Raw genomic sequence first — 20,779 nt, 5'->3', positions numbered from 1 at the left:
CTCCCCTGCTCCCTACCCCACCAGTGTTTAGGATTCATGTGAAGAGCTCTTTGTGTGCCTGCTCTTAGGGAATTTCTTCTGGAAAATCCTAAAAAGCAGCAGCAATGGTGCCGTGCTCTGAGGGCTTCACAAAGTCTCCAGCACCATCCTGCAGCTTCCCAAAGGAATTTCCAGCACCACCGTGCTCCAGAACCACCACATGAGCCCAGGAAATGTGTTCCTAGACCCCACAGTGCTGCCGTGTGAGCCTGAGAGAGATAAAAAATGGGATCCAGGAGTTCTCAGTTTCATTCCTGTGGCTCAACCCACGGATGGCAACACCAGCTCCAAGTCAAGTCACATTCCCACAGGAAACCAGAAACACAGGCTTTTAATAGGCTGGCAATAAGAATGAATGATGTCCCTATAAGGAACAGAAAATATAGATTTTTAATAGGCTGGCAAAAAAGCAAGCTATAAATAAGTGCAGAAATTTACTGGTTTAATTTTGAAACTCCTGCAACACCGTGTCCTCCCCTCCTGCACTTGCAAAGTGCAGCTGGTGGCTGGAGCTGCTGGGGCTCAGAGTCAGCTCTGGGTGGCTTTTCCTGCTCTGTCCTTCTGTCCCAGCCCCAGGTGACACTGACACAACAGCTCACCCCATTCACAAGTGCCTAAAGCATTGAGTGCTGGCCCAAAGCACTCAGGGTTCTTGTTTGCCACATCCCAGAACTCAGAGGGTTCAGCTGCCCAGCTCAGCCAAAGGCTCCCCGAGCTCCTCCAGGATTTTCAGTAATTAAAGCAGCTTTGTGGTACCAGCAAGTGGCTCCTCAGTGTTTGCCTGCACCTGCACAGGCTCCTGGGGCTCCATTCCCTGCAGCCTGGCACAGTCCTGCCCTGGAACCATGCAATGTTGGGCTGGGAAGGGACCTTAAAGCTCAGCCCAGCCCAGCTCCCACTGTCCCAGGCTGCTCTGAGAGCTCTCAGTGCTGCTCTCACTCACCAGCACCCTCCACCTTCACCTTCCTCCACGTTTTTATGGAGAAAACCCATGAAAAAGCTGCTGGAAGTGCAGGCAGGTTGGGTCCCCTCAGCTGCTGTCACTCCCTCAGCCTTTAGCAAAGCTCTGCTCTGTCCCCTCAGTGTCACTGCCCCACTCTGTACTTGGCCCAATTTGGTGCTGCTCTCTTAAGCACAGTGAATAAGAAAATAAAAGCCAGAATTGTTGTTATTACTGTTGTTATTATTATTATTTTCACTCTAATTGTTCGTGGGACATTGGTTTGATAGGCAGAACTTTTTTTTAAGAGCTTTTTGGTAACTGTGCCACCTCCATTTCCATTAATCACCTTCAAAGCAACAGTAAAAGTAGAGGAACTCTGCAGCAGGAGTTTCTCCTGCTTCAGCAACCCAAGCTCAGGATCTTTCCCTCAGGCCTTGGGCTCTCCCCACCCCCCAGCACCCCCGGGACCATTTTTACCCTGGGAAAACAAAGGCAGCAGATGACCCGTTTATTTCTGTGCTGTTTGGAGTGAAAAAGGGCAGGGCTGGAGGAATCCTGCACCACAGGATAGTGATGAATGGCCGGAGCAGAAGCAGCTGCCCACGGAAGCAGGGAAGCACTGCAGGGATTTAGTTGGACCATGGAACGGTTTGGGTTGGAGGAGAGCCCTGCCACCATCCCAGGGTGCTCCAAACCCCACCCAGCCCGGCCTGGGGCATTTCCAGGGCTGCAGGGAAGAAGCTGTGCCAGGGGGAATCCCTTCCCTGCACTCACCACATGGCGTGCATGTAGGTGGGGGGCAGCCTGGGGCTGCTCACGGGGGTGCAGTTGTAGGACCTCATGATCCTCTCTGCCAGCAGGAAATTCCGGAACAAACTGGCCACCAGCAGGTCCTGCCTGAAGAGCTTCTGGAAAAGATCTGCCAAGAGATTGCAGGAGTGAGCACACACATCCCAGCAGCTCAGGAGTGAGCACACACACAGTGGAGCAGCTCAGGAGTGAGCACACACACAGTGGAGCAGCTCAGGAGTGAGCACACACACAGTGGAGCAGCTCAGGAGTGAGCACACACACAATGGAGCAGCTCAGGAGTCACCACACACACAGTGGAGCAGCTCAGGTAAAGGGTTCAAGGCACAAAACCATGGCAACGTTTTGTTTTCTAAGGAGGAATCTCCAGCAGCTCTGAGGGATGTGATGACAACCAGGAAAGGGAAATTCTGCCTTCAGAGCTCCCTCAGAGCACCGTGGATACTCCATTCTACATTAACACAATTCAACACTTTCTTTTTTTGCCTTTTCTGGATCAAATCCCCCTTTTGGTGTCTCATTTCAGCTCATCCTGACTAAGTTTTTGGAAAATTACTGGGGGAGAACAGGACCTCTGTGTATTGTTTAATCAAGAACTATCCATCTGTTAATTGGCAGTTTGATGTGCTTCTGAAAAGCCAAAATGAATCCTAAAAGATAGCAAATGTGCTCTCTTCTACAGGACAGAGAAGAATTGATGCCATGTGAGCATTAGGAAGAGCAGGGTTGGAGAAGTGTTTACAAATTTGGCTGCTTGTGCTCCAGAAGTACCAATTCAGAGCACAACAGGGGTAGAGAAATGAGGGATGAAGTTACTCATGGGAAACAAAACTGCCTTACCAGCAAAGAGGGGGAAAAAAGCCTTTATTCATGCTACTAAGCATGGCTGGAAGAAAACAGATTGCTCTGCACAAATTCAGTAAGAAAGAGAATTATTCAAGCCATGACAATTGTGTTAGCACAGAAAAACCCTTTCTGAGTTCTAATGATCAGGTCTCTGCAATGCTCTGGTGAAAAGAACAAATAAAAAACAAACTAGCTTTCAGCTCCATCCTGATCTGTTCCTCCAGTTTCAGGGTTTAATTTTCTCCTCATTTCAGTGTCTCGTGGATCTGACTCCTCATCCCTGCCCTGCCCCAGGCTCACCTCTGGGCAGGACATTCCAGGCAATGGTGTCTGTGATGGCTGTGAAGATCCAGTTCAGCTCTCCCAGGGGAGTTCTCCTGTCATTCAGCCTCCCAGGAATCCTGGAAGTGGGGGAAAGGAAACCCTGAATAAGAGCTCTGTTATTTTGCCTTTCTCCTCATGAGAAACTATCAGCAATAGGATGAGGAAGTTTCAGAAACCTGCTAAGACATCCCGTGGATTTAATCCTAATTTAACCCCATTTCCTTTCTGTGACAAGTTTTAAATATCAGGAGCATCAGGACCAAGGCAGGAAGCCTCTCTGTGGCCACTCACAAGCAGCAGCACCACTGCCATGAATAAACACAGCTCTGAACCAGAAATTACCATCCTATGAAAGATTCCTGTCTGCTGTCAGAGGGAAAGCAGACATCTCTGAAGCAGCGTTTGCTAATGGATCCCCTGCAGCAGGCACAGGGAACACGAGGCCACAGAGGCTCTGTGAGGATTCCCCATCGATATTTGCACTGCAGAGCCCCCAGTGCAGCAGGCACAGCTCCCCAGGCCACAGGAGAGCATCCCTGGGAGCTCCCCCAGCAAGGCACACGTGGCTCACAGTGGGATGGCAGCTCCCACTGCAGGTTTCAGTCGGCAGCAGGGATTTCCACATGGAAAGGGTGGGCAGGGGTTGGAGGGGCTGCCCAGGGAGGTTTGGAGCTGGGCACAGGGTGGGATCAGGCACGGCTTGGACTCGACCTTGGAGGTCTCTTCCAACCTCCAGGGTTCTGTGTGAAACCTCCTGGCGTGGCAAGAGCTGCTCAGACAGGACCCAAAGGGCAGGGCTGGGCCAGGGGTGCCACGGGAGGCTCTGGAACCTTGGCAAGGTGAGAGCACAAAGGGGGGAGGCCGTGCTGGAGCCCAGGATGGGAGCACAGAGTTCCCATGAAAACCATCCCGGGCAGCAGGAGCCCCACCCTGCACTGCCAGCAGTGCCCTGCCTGCCACACAGGGGACACAGGGGACACAGGGGACAGCACTGCAGAGCTGAGGGGAAACTCCTGCAGCTCACATCCCACAGCCCCAGCAGGGCTGGGGAGGGCTCAGGGCTCTGAGGAACAGCAGCTCCCTCTGAGACACACAAATCACCTCTGCCATCTCCTGCTGAGCTTTCTACAACCAAACCAAGGGGCTGAAAGCTGCCAAAGCCAGGTGGCAAAGGCACACCATGAATTATCATCTCCCACTATAAATAATAAACAGACATTAAAACATGAGCAATTTCCAGCCCCTGACATTTGATCATGCTTCAAGTGGAAACAAACATTAATTTTAGTCTCACATCTGTTATTTCTGGTGACTTTTATGGATGTGGTGCTGGTGCAGAACAGCCTGGAGCAGGCTCTGCTCTGGACCAGGACCTTCCCCCACGTGGTGACATCCAGAGGAGCCCTTTGTCACCTTTGTCACCAGCCCTGGCAGGAGGGACAGGGGGACCAGGCTCCTCTCCGGGCCAGGGGCTGAGCTGGGGGCTCAGACACAGCCATTTCCTCACACTGCCACCTTTTTTTTGTTTTCCCCTTCTCAGGGGATTTTTGTTTAGGATTCCCTCCTTTTGCACAATGGACCCAAGGTGAAAATCCCAGGAATGCCACACAGCATTCCTGGTCCCCTGAGAGTGGCATTTTGGGAGAGGGATCCCAATGCAGCAGCAGAGATTAAAGCACCCTTGTACATCCCCAATCCCTGGCACCCAGTTTTGGATCCCCATTACCCTGGATTTATTCCCATAAACCATTCCTTAGATTTTTTCCCAAACTTTTTGAAAAGCAGAACAAAGCCCAGTTCATGTCACTCAGCAGCCACACCTCCAGCACAGATGATCTGAAGTCTTGGGATCAAACAGAAAAGTCCCCCCAGGGCAGGAAGAACTGGACAGAAATGCTGCCAGCAAAAGATCTCATGAGGTGGCAGCCAAAAGTTCCCAAATTCCCAACACTCCACCAAAATTCCTTTATCTTTTGCTGTCTGGCTCCAGCAAAGATCTTTATTTCTAAGCTAAGGGATTGCTTTGGCTTCATCTCAGAAGAAATGTGATGTAAATGCACATCAGGAGCCACCACACGTTCCCTTGTCAGGACATGGGCTGAGCCTGGATAATTGGAAACTGGAGCCCTTCAGAGAAGGTGCAGCTTCATTTAGCCTCAGAGCCTGCAGCTTAATTGCAATAGAAACTCCTTCCCCAATTTTACAGACAACTGAATTATAGATTACAATATACACACAGGCAATCCAGGAATTATTCCAGGTCTCGAGACTGTAATAAAACCCTGTGTTTTCTAGAGCTGATAGAAGGAGCAGATGAAGATGATGAATTTAAATTTTGATGTGCACACACACACACACACACACACACACACGTGTGCTGTGGCACAGCAAGAACAAGAGCCTGAACAAAACCCCATTTCTGGCAGGAAATCTCCATTCAAAGAGGATTTAACATCCAAGCGCTCTGCGAGGCTGAGTCAGAGCTGCCTGGCTCCCACCTCCAGCGACCTCAGCATGTCTTTGATTAGAGACACTCTTGTAGCAATTGTTAATTAATTAACATACCACAGCCATTGTTTATGCAGTGGCCTGAGGTGGCCTCAGTCTCCTCCTCATCCCCAAACCTGTGCACACCTCTGGCACTCAGCTGCAGCCCCAGGAGTTTCCTTCTTGCTCCCCATCTCCTCGAGACCACAAAACCCCAAACCCCAGCACATTTTGCCCAGAGCTTTCAGAGGAAGCTGCACCCAGTGGTGAATCCTTTCCCTGAACACCACTCTGACACACGGGGTTTGTCTCTGCTCTGTCAGTTGGAAACTGTATTTTTCTTTTGGTCCAACGAGTATCTCTGAAATTCAGCTTTATACAAATTATCACTCACTCCCCCCCCAGCTGAGAGGAGATAATCGATTTTTCCCCTATCAAATTAGCACAATTAAAAACCTTAACAGTGCTGCTGAACCTGGCTAGCCCTGTGTGGAAGGGCTGGCAGCACTGAGAGGCTTTTTGAAAACAGGCAGAAGTGGCCCAGGACATGGGAGCTGATGTGATCTCACCCCATTTGTGACGAGGTGCCCACACCGTGCACACCCAACCCTTCCCTGGTGAGACCTGACACTTCCTACACCCAGCCTTGTGCTCTCCTGACCCCTTCCAGGACACACCAACCCGGATAAAATTTGACTTACTTCTCTATTAAATCCAGCGTGACTCCTGGCACCAGCCTGACACTCTTCTGCATGCAGAACCTGGGGAGAGGCAGGAAAACAGAACACACTAATTGAGTGTTTAATGACAGAGCTCTGTGAGAGCACGCACAACGAGGGCTCTTCATTGCACTGCTGCTGCTTTTACCGTGGTGTTTGGGTAGGAAACCTCAGCACAGCACAAAGGAGCCTCTCAGCATTTGTCACCCTGGCGATTCGGGGACATTTCCATTGCCAGGTGTCAGAGCCGGGCCATTGTAGCTGTCGGGGTGACAAGTGTTCCAGCACACCTCGGGGAGGGGGAAAAGGGCTCCCAGCACCCAGCACAGCCTCCGGGGAGCAGCACAGGAGCAGGGAGGGTTGTGCTGCTGGAATAATGATCAGCCTGGGCTTCCCTGCGAGATCCGGCACTGCAGGCAGGCACGGCAGAAGGGAGGAATGCGTCAGGTTCAGACACCTCCGTTATTTCATTAAAAAAACTGCTGACTCCATTTCCTCAGCCTTACAAATCCCACTACTCCAGGAACAGCAGCCCTGGAGTCCTGTCAGAGCGCCTGGAAAATCCCCAAAGCTGCTAAAGCAGGAGTGTGTGGGAAGGGGGAACGCTGCCTCCCTGAGCACAGGGCAGCACTGGGAACAGCTCTGGGATGGAAACCCAGCAATTCCAGCCTGGAATGAGCTCCTCTGCCAGCAGCACATGCCCAGCCTGCTGCCCCAGCCCTCGGGAACCCACTCTGCTGTTGGAGGAGGAATTCACCCCTCGGAGCCATCTCAGACACCTGCCCTGACACTGCAGGGCTCTGCGGGCTCCAAGGGCCCAGCAACCCCATCCATGTCCAGAAGGGTTGTCCCCAGATAAAGGGGACAACAATTATTCATTAAAGACAGGACGTGCAGGGCTCATTCCTGACACCTTGAGCAGCACTGCAGTTTTCCTGTGGGCATCCCCTGGAGCCCAGGGCTGGGACAGGCTCTGGACACTCACGGTCCCCAGGCTGCTGTCCTGATGTCTGCATCATCCAGCACAAGGAGAGGCCATAAAGAGCCCAGGAGCTGCAGTGGGATCCCTGTGCAATCTGCTGAAACATAAAATCCTCTAACGCAGTGCACTACAGAACCATGCAGGGAAATTCCCCCCTCAGCAGCTCCAGGCAGAGTGAGCCTGGCAGAGGCAGGACCCTGGGATGAGGATGGACAGTTTAACCCTTGTTAACAGTTTAACCCTTGTTAACAGTTTAACCCTTGTTAACAGTTTAACCCTTGTTAACAGTTTAATTGTTGGACAGTTGAACCCTTGTTAACAGTTGAACCCTTCTGATGGTGCCTGCAAGGAGCAGGAGAGCAGCACAGCTCTGCAAGGTGACATCTGCTGCCTCTAAAGAAGGGTCCCAGGCCAGCTTGGAGCCACCTGGGATTGTGGAAGGTGCTAATACTCCCAGATTAGAGAAGATAAAAGGAAGAGCTCAGAGACCAGGTTGGACAGGACTTGGAGCAGCCTGGGACAGTGGAGGGTGTCCCTGCCCATGGCACTGGATGGGCTTTCAGGTCCCTCCCCACCCAAAGCCAGAAATGCAGGAAATGCTGCTCAGTGTCAGGGGAATATTTTGAAACTCAGTGTTGTTTGTCTAAACCAACGTGGGACAGAGGATTGGTTGAGTTAACCCCAAAATGTCAAGCAGAAATGCAAAATAAATACTTTAGGGAAACCCCCACAAAGCACTTTGAACAGAATGCAGCAGAGGGTTTGGTTTTGCATTTGTTGTGTTTAACATCAGTAAAAACCAATGACCCACAGCAGCACTCATTATTTACAGGATTGCAGGGATAAAACCACACCTGCAATAATGGGAACACAAAAGGATCATAACCTTCAGCAGAGAATGGAACTCCTGAGAGTGCAGTGAACACCACACAGCCACTGAAGTGGGAGGGAATTCTCCACTATCCAGGAGTTCCCATGGCACCTTCCACGTGCTTCCAGCTGAGGCTGAGGTGTTTAAAGCCTCCCCCTGAGCAGTTCCACAAACACCTTTCCTGTCAAACACCCTGAGACACAACTCACAGCATCTCTCCTGCTCGTGCAGGTGTAGCCTGTGCACAACCTGCCCTGCTCACCCCCTCAGCCACGTTCCCATGGAGATGAGGAACAGAAAATTCCTGAACAGATCACAGCATCCAAAAAAAAAAAAAACAACAACCCTTTCTTAGCATATCTAACAAACAAAAGCCACCAAAAAAACTCTCCTAGAGAACTGCACACACCCAAACCAGAGCCTGGCCACAGGAACTCGCTGTTTGCTGCTAATGGGAAACAGAAGGAGTTTAAAGAATTGGAATCAATCACAAATATCTCCAAAGGGCAGGGAGCAACTCTTGGAGCTGTGGTGACAATTTCTCACCACCACCTGCAGTGTCCCTGGGCCTCTGCCTGTTCAAAGCCTGTCCAGAAAGTTCCCTGAAGCTTCTCCATCCTGGACCAGGCACAAACTGCACCGACTTGAGAGGAGCAGCTGGAAGAGCCTCTGGGAATGGAGCTCTGGGGGCTCCAGACTCGGGTCCCTGCTGTTGGGTAAAACTCTGCTCCTGCTGCCTGGAGCAGCCTTTTTCAACCTTCTGCCTAATTAACTTGGGCTGTCATTCCAGAACATCTTTCCCTGGTTTATCACTCCCTTCCTCTCACTCCAGCACTGTTTAAAGCTACTGCATTATTTACAGCAAGCACAGTATTTGGAATGTGATTTGTGCAAAGGACAGTTTACAGAAAGTTGTATTGCACTCTGTACCAGTGCTGCTCTCTGAGGAAGCAGATATCTAATTCCCAGAACAGCAAATCCCTTAATCTGAGCAAACCTAGATATTGAGCTGGAAACTAAAATGCAATAAGTAGAAGATAACAATATTTTCACCTTTCTAGTTCTCATTAATAAGCTGCTGTCCCCAGTGCCCAGTTCAAACCCTGCTGTTCAATAGTGCAGGGCAGCTCTGGGTCAGGGGCAGGTTAACAAAGCCTCCTGTGCCCATGCAGGGGTTCAGGGGGTACAGAGGTGCAGAGGGTGCAGGGATTCAGGGTGCAGTGGGTTCAGTGGTTCTGGGGTGCAGGGATTCAGTGACTCAGGGGTGCAGGAATTCAGGAATGCAGTGGGTTCAGGGATTCAGTGACTCAGGAGGTTCAGGGATTCAGGGGTTCAGTGATTCAGGGATTCAGGAGTGCAGAGGGTTCAGGGGTTCAGTGATTCAGGGGTTTCAGGGGTTCAGGGGGGTCTCACTCACCAGCGCAGGGCGATCTTGATGGGGGTGGTGAGGCAGGAGGTGAACAGGTCTGCAGGCAGGTCTGGGATCATGGGCAGCAGCTCGTTGGCCTCACAGGCTGCCAGCTGGATGCAGTTCTTCATGGAGGGGGGCAGGGGCATCTGGGCAAGGGGGTGGTTGGGGTTGATGGCAGCCACCTGCAGAGAACAAGGGAATTCCAGAGGGGAGTCAGGAATAACCCAGGGAGAGCTGCCAGGGCTCCTGCAGCTCTGGTCTGGAGCTCCTGGTGACCATGGCAGCACAGCTTTAACTCCCCTTTAATGAACAGCACTCAACTGCTACATCCAGAGTGAGTCTAGAAATACCCTGTAGAGCAAACCTCAGTCTATACAGTAAAAATGCCCTACAGACCAACATTCCCATTCTCCAAAAGCACAGGGATTCTCCTGTTTAAGACTTTGATTAAGAATATGATCTCTGAGACTAATAATTCAGGGAGTGAAAACATAAATAATCTTCCCAGCACCTTTCTGAACCAGGTAAACAAAGTAAACTTCAGCCACCAAAGTTTCTTTCCAACATCTTGCATTTTTTTCATTAGGGCAAGATATGGAATCAAAAGGTGAGAATCCCTCTGGCAGATTAAGGGAAGAGCAAATTCCTCTGATCCCCTTGCAGGGAAATGGGGAACAATTATCCTGATCACTCTGGCAGCCCCTCTGGAGCACCAGTTGCAGCTTTGCTTCACTTTTCATGAATTTGAACAATTGGATAATTTGTAATTTTCCAAATGAATTCCCCTCCACGCTCTCATGACTGTGAGCACTCTGCTGTCTCTGGCAGCAAGGCTCTGCTTCCCTTTCCCCACGAGCAGGAACCTCAGTCAGGCACCAGGAGTTCCTGAAAGCCAAGGACAGAATGAAAAGCTGACACATAACCCTGGAAGTTTTCCTAACCAAATTAAGTGGCAGTGTTAACCTGTGCTGTGCCATGTAAACCCCACACACGCCACAAGATGAAGAATCCCAGGGGAGATGGGATGGAATGTTTGTTGAAATAAAGATCTGATCCCTTGTGCTCATCCTTCCCTGCAGAGGTTTTCCTGAGCAGAGCTGCCCTGGGGCTGCTCCCTCCCACTGCAGCCTCCAAATCCTGGAGCTCAGCACGAACAAGGGGAAAAGGGAATGGGTGAAAAAGGGGGGACAGGGAAGGGGAAGCCTGACCTGCCCAACCTGCTTGGGAACACAATGAGAAACCAAAACGCTGGAGAGAGCACTGTGTGAACTATTAGCACTTCGTGTAAACAAAGGAGAAAGGGCCCAGAAATGTCCCAGTGGAAATCCCAGGCTGACAGAAAGGATATTCAGACCCCTTTCCTCTGACATCCAAAGGCATCTGCCACCAATTCTATTCATCCCTGTCTGGCAGTGTCATGTTCTTCCCAAGCCACAGACTATGGGAAGTTTCTTCTTGTTACAAAATATGGAATCATTTTATGGAAGAGAAGGAATAATGAAATTATCTGCATATCCCAGGTTATCAGGCTGTCTGCTTCAGCACAATGGAATTTCCACCTGCCAAAGAGCCCCCACTAAAGCACCTCCAAAAACTGGAATTCCAGAGGAAAGGACTGACAGGCAGGGACACTGAACATCTGTTTGGAGGCTGTATTTGTGACACTCAGTTCCCTGATTAATTAATATTCCTTCCTTGGAGTTTGGGGGTTTCTAATCCAGTGTCCTACAAGTGTAAGAAGTGAACCTTCAGCAATGTCCTTTCCCTGTGAGCAGCAGGGGGAGGCTGCACAGAACATTCCAGCTCCTTCCCTTCCACTTTGCATTTCAGATTTGCTTCAATGCATTTATTACTAATTCCATTTGCAACCAAGGACAGCTTTTCATTGGGAACACATTCCACACTCTGCAGAGCTGGAACCACCAAGACAATCCCTGTGTGGATCAGGTTTTTGTTGCTTCACATTTTTGCATTCACTTCAGCAGCACAAAACCACAACTGCATGGAAATCCAGCCCCAGATACCAGAGTTTTGCAACCCAAATAATGATGTCTTGCTCACCTCAGCATTCATCTCAGCAGAAAAGACCATTAGGGCCCAAATTGATTCTATTAACATTAACATTTAATTAGTGCTTGTATTAAAAATCATTCCCAGTTTAATGGGATAGCAAACTGAACCAGAAAGATCAGAACGGCGAAGTTATTTGCAAATTAATTTGCCTTCCAACACAGTTTTAAACACATTTTTCTGTGTACACAGCAAAGCAAAGCAAGCTTCAACTTCCTTTGTGTGGAGCCAAGGCCAGCAGAGCCTCTCACCTCCAGCTCCTGCTCTCTCTGTAGTGCAAATTGCTTGAAGGACTTGACAATGAGGCCGGCGTTGGAGCAGTCGTAGACGAAGATGGAAGGGCTCCCCATCCACGTCTGCAGGTCGTAGATGGACAGGGGGATGTACTGGGTGTAGTTCTGAGGACAAAAACACCACTCCAGTCACCAGCAGCACAAGTGGGGCAGCTCCTGAAGTACACCCACAAACACAACTCTGACAGCCCCAAATAAAACCTATTAATGAATGCAAATCTCAGTCAGCATCCACCAATAAGGAGGATGTGAAGCCAAGCACAAGCAGATTTTATTGTGGTGCTATTTGAAACACCCAACTCTTAAAAAACAACAACAAAAAAAAAAGCCCAAAACTTTGCCAAGAGTTTTCAGTATCAGATATTTGGAGCTCTGATATGTGCTAACAACTCCAAACAGCATTTAATAGTCCAATTTTATCCCAAATTTCTGCAACACTGATAAAGGATGCAAACCAGCTGTCTTTAATTTAACATCAAACATCTTAAACTGAAAACCCCATCAATAAATCAGGATGGATAATTAAGCCCCTGCAGCCCATCAGCACTACCCTGCCTGAGCCTAACGAGATGCTTCATAATTTTATTACAGCTTTAGCTTCTGTGCAACTTTTCAAATTATCCATTAAAATTAAAACCAACAAAGCTGCCTTCAACAGAGTGAAGTGCCCACAGTTCCCTTTCTGTAAATAAGGAGGATCTTGTTCCTTGTCTTCCATCTTAATGAACGCCCCCCAATAACTGGAGGCAAGAGGAGAAAAATCAGCCATTTAAAACCAGCTCTGAGGAGCCAATCCTGAACCAAGTGAGCTGAAAATACAAAGCACAGATCCCTGCCTGCAAAGAGCCACCACCAAAGAGCCAGTGGCTGCCAGCAGGATCCTTCTCAGCTGCAGGCAGAGGGCAACCTGGTGTTCCTCCAACCCTGAGCTCAGCCCAAAATCCTCAGGAAAAGCTGTGATGTTCCTATTAACATCAGCAGGATGATGGATGGGATCATAATTCTCATTTAAATTCAAGAGACTTAAAATAGCTGTAATAAAACCAGTAAACTTTTTACAAAAATCCAATTCTCAAGGACACATATCAGCGTTGATAAAGACAGGAGGGATCATAAACCATGTGTTACATAAGGCAGGGAGGGGCAAGGCTTCCCCAAACCCACCTTTGCCCATGTCTAACAGTTTGGGATGTTTCATTAAAATTAACAGGGAGAACTGTTGATAAAAGCCGAAGTTTTAGGGAGCTGGAGCTCTGCAAATCCCTGCAGGGTGGAATGAGCATGAAGAGCCCATCCTTTCTTAAGGTCACCACTCAGGGGAGGCACATCCCAACCCCAGCAAGTTCCACATAAAAATCCTGCTCTGACACATCTCATCAAGGACATTTTATGGGCAGGCATTGTTTTACCTTTCTGTTTCCAGTGCACCTTGCTGCAGCTCAGATGGGATTATGGCTCTGATTAACACTGTGGTATTTCCAACCTGAAGAATTTTATGTTCCAACTCCACCGTGGGGGTCACATAAAACATCCAATTTGCTAATGATATGTAAATGAGGTGGTGTGAAGCAAGAAGGGGTGTTAGAGCAGAGCTCTGCAGAGCAGCTGCTCAGGGTGATGCTTTGATGCCACACTGGGTTTGTTCCCTGGCCTGGGCACGAGGAGAAGTCAGTCCCTGCTCCAGCTCTGCTCCCACCACCCCTCTGTGCCTCTTCCTGGGAATGGCACAGCAACAGCTCAGCTGGAAACTGCTCCTGAACAGATTTCATCCCCAATTGTCTGGTGAACATCTCAGACATATTTATAATTTGCAGAGAAGCTTCTCAAAATGTCAGAATAAACATGGCTGAGGTTGGGGCGTGTTGATTTTTCTCCTTTTGAAGCCACGTTGAGATTTGCTCAGGAAACAGCAGCTCAACTGGAACATTACCCCTTACTCACACAACAGAATAAAGACATGAAAAATGTTATTGCAGCCTCAACGTGTGGCCAAAGGCCAGAAAATGCCAAATTAACCAGTTCCAGGGACTGCCTTGATGCTCTCTTGGTATGTGCACACTGAGAGTGAGTCAGAGCAGGAACAATTCTGAGTTTCCACGCTCCCCTTCCATCTCGATGCCAATCATTTATTATTTCAGTGCACGGGAGAGAAGCCCCTGGTGCCCCACAGGGCAGGGACAGCCTGTGCCACACAGCCTCAAAAACACAAAGAGAGCAAACAGGCAACTAAATACCTGGGAGTATATCCTAAACCTGGATGGGACAATGGGCTCAAACTGAGAGAGGGGAAACTCAGGGTACAAAGTGGAAGAAATTCCTCCCAGTGAGTGTTGCATACAGGCAGAGATTTATAATAGAAATGCATTATAAAATATGGGTTAGGCCCTGCTAGCTAAGCTAACAACTGACTTGTAAGTTCCCATGTGAAAGAATCAGAAGAATGAAAGTCAGCACAATAATCTATTCTGGTAACACCTGCAAAAACAAGAAATCTGTCCCATAAGAATCAGTGAAAAAAATATGTAAACATATATAGCAAATTTGACAGAGATATCCAATAGCCCTTACCAGCCAATAAACTGAGTTTCACTGCATTGTTAACCAGTTAAGTTTAACAGGGTACCTTCTAAAATTTCCTATAAATATGAACTATATAAATGAAGAATGGGCTTTTCATGAAGAAATTGAGTCCCACCTGCTCATTACTACAAGTGAGGGTGGGGAGGGGCCTGGCACAGTGGAGCTGTCAGGGCTTGGGGTGGGACCCCAAAGTGCCCCCAGACAGGGAGTCCCACAGGGAAGAGCCTTTCCTGGTGTCCCAGGCACATCTCAGCCAGGCACCAGGATGCAAGCAAAGCCTGGAGGGCAGCTGGCAGCTCCTGTTGGCATTTCAGCCTCGTCTGCAAAGGACCTTTGGCCAGCAGAGGAAGGAGACTGGGATAGGAGATTCTGCAGACATTTTATTTCTTCCATGAAGGGCTCCAAGGCAGCAATCAGCTGGACAGGGGGTTTTGTAGGGTTGTGGTGACTTGGAAAAAGGACCAAGAGCTAAAGAGTTTGGGGAACTGTCCAAAAATTTCATGGGGCGATAAAGCAGGGTGTTTGCAGGGGGAAATATTTCCAATATTAGTCGTTCTAAGTAAGCAATTTCTGATGTAAGCTACAGCTTAGATCTCTGCTCCTTCCACAGCACAGGTGCCCAGAGCAGCTGTGGGTGTCCCTGGCAGTGCCCAAAGCCAGGCTGGGCACTGGGATTAGGGTTGGACACTGGGTGTCAGTGCCCTGGCAGTGCCCAAGGCCAGGCTGGACACTGGGATTAGGGTTGGACACTGGGTGTCAGTGCCCAAAGCCAGGCTGGACACTGGGATTAGGGTTGGATATTGGGTATCCCTGGCATGGCTGGGGGGCACTGGCCGTGTGTGAGTGCAGGACTGAGCAGTCAGCAGGGCAGGGCAAGGCCGGGCAGGGCAGGGCCGAGCCACTCCCACCTTGTTGAAGACCCAGATCTCGCCGTTGACCGTGGGCCGGGGCACGCCGTGCCCGTTGTAGTGGAACAGCACACGCTCCTCCTTGGCGTTGCGGCGCAGGGACGTGCACAGCTTCTTCACCTCGTCCACCGTGGGGTCCAGGCTCTGCTTGTACCTGGCCTGGGACACGGCAGTGTGACAATTGAGAAAAGATTCGTGTTAGTCACAAAAGCGTTGGGGTTTGTATAAACCAGAATACTCAGCTCTGAAGTGAAGCATGGATACTAGATAAAGGAAATTATATGATTAAAAAATTCTGTTTAAAATCACCTTGTTATGTTACATCATGTTACATTATGTTACATTATGTTATGTTATGTTTTTCAAATAAGTTGTATCAGCTCCCAGCTTGCAAAATCAGACTTCCCAAAAAGCCCTTCCTGCCTTTGTCTGATCAATGCTGCCCATCCCAAAAACCAGACTCCCAGAACTTCTCTGGTGGTTAGATCTACAAGGCCCAGATGGCAATCTGTGACTGATTATCACCCAAAGGCTTTGTGAATTTGTGTACAACGAGAAACCACAGTATAAGAAGAGGCTGCAAACCAAGGTTGGGTGGAGTGGGCAGTGACCCCTCACGTTCCCCAGGGCGCTGTTTGCTCTTTCTATATCAAATAAAACAATCTAAATTTTGCTGAATATCGAGACTTTTGTCTCTCATTTATAACAGCAGGGACACAGTCACTCACTGCTCTGCTAACCATGCCTTCAGTTTTAGCTTTTCTATTTCCCAGCCTGTGCCCTGCTCTAGGATGTCACTCTGAACTCCACACAAAGTGTTCCCAGCTCTCCTCCCAGCTCAGGCACACAGAACAATCCTTTGCCAGCCCCACAACCAAGGACACGCTGCAGCTCCAGCCCCAAAAAGTGCAAAGAGCAGCGAGTGGAGGAGAGAATGTGGGAGGATGGGACTGCAGAGCCTGGAGCTGGGATTGGACAATGAAGGCCAAGGTGGGAATGGACCCAAAGTGATCCAAGTGTGAAACTCGGGACTCTGAGCCCACCTTGGGCTCTGCACTGCCCAAGGTGAATCCTTGGAAGGCTTTTCATCAATCCCTGCTTTATTCCTTTCACTCTGCCCAGCCTCTGCTCCAGCTCAGCCTCTCAAGGCATCAATCCAGCGTGGATATGGATTTTGGGAAGAGGAAACACAAAATGCTGGCAGTGGGGCTGGATAAGCCAAGTGTGTCTGTGGTGCTGTGTGGGATTCTCACACACACCAACAGCACGGGTTGGAGGGAGCTTAGCACAGCTCACTCACTTTTGAATTTTTAATATTCAAAACGCCTTAGGAAGGTGAAATCTGTTTCAACATTAGCCAGCCTCAAAAGTAACCCCGCACTTAATCCTCCAGTTCAGACCCTCTACACCTCCAGCTGAACAAATTCCCTCTTTTGAAGAGAGAAAATTGTCCAGGTCTCCACCATTCTCGAGACCAAAGGACACAAAGGGCGCAGGAATTTGACATTCACACAGCTGGGTAAAGAGGGGGAAGTGATGGAGAGCCCTTGGAGCTGCCCTTTGCCTTGGGCAAAGCTGATGCATTCCCTGGCTGGGCACACCCCGTTCCTGTTCCTATGAGCACATTTGGAGGATGGAGGAAAAAAAAAATCAAACTGGCAAAAACCCCAAGGCTTCAAACCCCTTTAAACTTGGCTGAGTTCAAGACACCCAGGTAGGAGCTGGTTTGTCACGCTCAAAAGTGCATTTTTTTTGAAGTAAGGCCAAATAATAACAGAAAGTCTTTCAGTTGTCCTTTGGAAGACAAAAGCCTGTCTCTTTCTCTCTTCTCCAGAGCTGCAGAGGTTGAAATCCCAGAATCACAATAAAAACCTTCAGCGTGATGTAGTGAAATAAAGACCCCAGTTTAAGAGCAGGACAAACACACCTCTTCAAAAGCTGCCTTTGGGAACCTGTTTATAAACCAAACCAAGGTGGAAGTTTGGGCTGTTTAGGTTTTTTCTCTGTGACAGCCAAATATGAGAAAGTCTTAAAATGTCACAGTAAAAGAGGATGAAGGATTTAAATTGTTTATCTGAGAAGCCTGAAGAGCAGATACAGTGCTGCTCAATTAACAGCCAGCAGGGGAGAGGGAACAATGAATGGAAGCATTTAATGATGGCAACACCCAAGAAAAGCAAGCAAAAGGAGGAAAAATATGAAGCAAATAGCAGTGATGTGACACCCTCATCCTTTCTGGGAGCCTCAGCACTCAGGAAAGCCAAGAGGCTGCATTAATCTTCCCACGGAGCCCCCACCTCCTCCTCTCTCCACTCAGAGCAGTGATGGAGACACTGATTTGCAAAAATGTGCCCCTTAAATCCCAGCCTGGCTGCTGGCAGCTCCAGCAGCCACCCAAACCACAGTGCTGGGGAATTTCAGCTTTTTTTTTTTTTTTTTTTTTTTTTTTTTTCCTCCCCAGGAGAACCAGGCTCATTCCATCCCTCCTCACGTCCCTGGAGCATCAATATTAAACACAGCTTGCAGTTAATGGAGGTGGATTCAGACTCCAACACTCAAGTCTGTAGATCTCAATTTCCAAACTGCAAACAGATCATTTGGGCCTGGAGAAACACGAGGATGAGGGAATGGGAGGGAGGGGAATGGAAAGGAGGGAGTCTAAATAAGCACAGTCTGAGTCCTACTGCCAGCTCAGGACTCAGGTGGGAGTTCAGATATGACAAGGACCAGGCAGGTGAGTAACACACCAGCCCAGGTGGTGCCTTTTTGGTCTTTTTTCTTCCCTCCATCGTTATTCCTTCCCCTCCAGCTCCCAGCAGGAGCTTTCCAGCACTAATGAGTGCAAAAGGGAACAGAGCCCAACCTGTGGGGCTTAACCTCAGCAGCTCCCCTTGGTGCCACAGACACAGCCCTGACTTTGGGCTGTTTTCTCCTGTTTTTATGAGCCATGGGCCAGCTCCCGGCCCTGAACACCACAGTGCCCTCCTGCCTTCCATCAGGGGCTGCTCACAGGCATTTCCTGGTGCTTGGCAAGGAGCCTGTGCTCCCTGCTGCAGTCACACACACGACGCTCCAGCCTGGAGCAGCAGAGCTGGCACAGCCCTGGTGGGGAGGGCAGCTGCTCCCCCCTGGCACTGGGAGCTCCTGGTCACCTCCTGCCTCACTCAAAAGCTCCTGTCAGGAGTAATAACGTGGTGGCCTCAGCCAGGAGGTTCTCATTATTCTGCTCACACAGGCAAAGTTAAAAGTTGTGCTTGTTTATTGGCACAGTTCTGTGAAACGCTCACTGGTTTATCCAACCTTGGCCCTGGTAATTTGTGACACTTAGAATATCAATTTTTAAGACATTTCACCTTCCAGGACTGATAAAACACTGTATTGACAAATCTACAGCAAACAGGAGGAGTTTCAATAGAAAGGAGTTCTGGCACCCAAACCAGGAAGAGAAACCAGTTTGGGGGCAGCAGCAAGTGGTTTGACTGAGGACATTACCCGTGGTTAATGCTGAAATGGTGCCAACCATCCCCTGACATCCCCACAGAATCACACCCCCAATTATTATATGGGGTTTTCTTCTTTCAAAGGAAAAACAAACCAGCCAGGTGTTCACTGCCAGGCAGGGCACAGCAGTGACCTCTCCAACCCCAGTGTGTCCAGAGGGGAAAATCCCCTTCAGTGGATTCACCAACTCCTACCCCACTGCAATGGCAGGATGTACTGGCTGCACAAATTCCCACAGTCCTCTGCATTTTGAGCTTAAATTTATGGTTCTGCTTTGCAAACTCCACCTAATTACAGGTTTTCCTTGAATTCTGAATGGGGCCAGGACACAGGTGAGGCCCTGGAGGAGCCCCAGGCACAGAGGCCTCTCCTGAGCAGCTCCGTGGCTGTGCTGTCACCTGAGACAGCAGAGCTGGCTCAGCATCACCTCCCAAACCCAGCCCTGCTGAGTGCAGGGATCTCAGCTCAGGAGCTGCTCCTGTGAAGAGGAAGGAATGCACAGTGCCAGAGGTGACAGAACAAGGGACTGAAGCTGCTGATGCTGCTCAGCTCCCAGGGGCAATGGAAATTTCTGGAAGCCAGGCCAGGTTCCCATCACCACTGGCACTGCCAGCACAGCAGGCACAGCTCCTTCAGCAGGGAGATGGATTTTTTCCCTTGAAGAAAATATGAGGACAAACCTATTTTCTCATCAAAGCCATAAAATTCAAGTCTTCCTCTTTGATTCTCCTGCAGCCCAAGACCTCAGTCTTTGCTGCAGAAAAACTCCACAAGACTCAGGCCACGGTGTGTGTGTGATTCCAAGCCAAAACCACAACCCCCAGCACAGAGGACACAAAACCTATGAAAAATGTATGACAAATGTCTCTGCTGGCACCCAGAGCTCTGCTCTTCACAAGGTACAGCATCATCCTCTTCCCATTCAGCAGAACAAATCCTGAAGTCACTCCCCTTTTATCCCTAAGATACCTTACTGAATGTGTTCCAAATTTATCCACAGAAGAAACTACTCCAACATTCAGTATTTTATACTGCAACTGCCTTTTACACCTCCTTGCAGAAGAAGGATGCTCCTACCCAGAATCTATAATGAGATATAAAAGCTTTATTTGGCTGGAGATTGGGTTTTTTTAAACAGCTTCTGGGTGACAAAGAATCCCAAATGCAAATGGCACACACAAGGCACTGCATGTGGTGAGTAAAATAAATAAAATAGAGGCAATAGAGCTGCAGTGTTTGAGGTTTCAATGTTGGGTAAAATAAATAAAATAGAGGCAATAGAGCTGCGGTGTTTGGGGTTTCAATGTTGGGTAAAATAAATAAAATAGAGGCAATAGAGCTGCGGTGTTTGGGGTTTCAATGTTGGGTAAAATAAATAAAATAGAGGCAATAGGGCTGCAGTGTTTGAGGTTTCAGTGTTCCCTCTGAGCTGCCCAATCCCTGCAAGTGCCCAAGGCCAGGCTGCAGCACCCTGGTCCAGTGGAAGGGATGGGACTGGAGGGTCTGTCAGGTCCCCCCCAGCCCAATTCCATGATTCCCCATGTGCAGGATGGACAAGGCCCAGCACTGAAGGTTTCTGCCCTGTGGGACCTCAGAGAGCAGGGCTGGGTGGGATTTCCTGGAGAAACCAGTCCCAGCCCAGTTATCCCAGTGCAGAATCCATCACCTCCCCATCCTGGGCTGTCCAGCCCATGGCAAAGCCTCCCCGTGGTGGATCCCAAACTCTGATTTGCAGCTTTCCCTTATCCTCAGCAATGATTTTTTTTCCCCAATCCAAATGCCAAGGAGCAGCCCAGGGTGGTGCAGCTGCCACTTGGAGCAGATCTGCATCCCAGTTTCCAAAAGCAGAGACAGGAAACCTGTGACTCTGCCATGCACACAGCCAGCCTACTTCACATGATTTAATTAACAGGAATCAAAGCAAGCTAATTATTCCAAGAGAGGGGTTTTTGGAATGGTGCCCAAATTGGAAAAACTCAACTAAAAGAAGCCTTA

The 20,779-nt window shown here is 49.2% G+C and overlaps 1 protein-coding gene across 2 annotated transcripts in view; it reads right to left on the bottom strand.

Moving 5' to 3' along the window:
• RPTOR (regulatory associated protein of MTOR complex 1) overlaps positions 1 to 20,779 on the bottom strand; it is a 94,001-nt gene that overhangs the window by 52,916 nt on the left and 20,306 nt on the right. For both annotated transcript variants that reach the window (XM_088176681.1, XM_088176682.1), the window contains exons 4-9: positions 15,284 to 15,442; positions 11,754 to 11,900; positions 9,439 to 9,614; positions 6,151 to 6,210; positions 2,939 to 3,039; positions 1,757 to 1,901 (exon numbers count right to left, since the gene is read on the bottom strand). In XM_088176681.1, the coding sequence (XP_088032807.1) occupies positions 1,757 to 1,901; positions 2,939 to 3,039; positions 6,151 to 6,210; positions 9,439 to 9,614; positions 11,754 to 11,900; positions 15,284 to 15,442 (788 nt within the window). The remainder of the gene's footprint in view (positions 1 to 1,756; positions 1,902 to 2,938; positions 3,040 to 6,150; positions 6,211 to 9,438; positions 9,615 to 11,753; positions 11,901 to 15,283; positions 15,443 to 20,779) is intronic.

Source organism: Sturnus vulgaris, chromosome 20, assembly GCF_052056855.1.
Source record: "Sturnus vulgaris isolate bStuVul1 chromosome 20, bStuVul1.hap1, whole genome shotgun sequence".
NCBI classification, from domain to species: domain Eukaryota; kingdom Metazoa; phylum Chordata; class Aves; order Passeriformes; family Sturnidae; genus Sturnus; species Sturnus vulgaris.
This window is presented reverse-complemented; position numbering and strand designations above follow the sequence as displayed.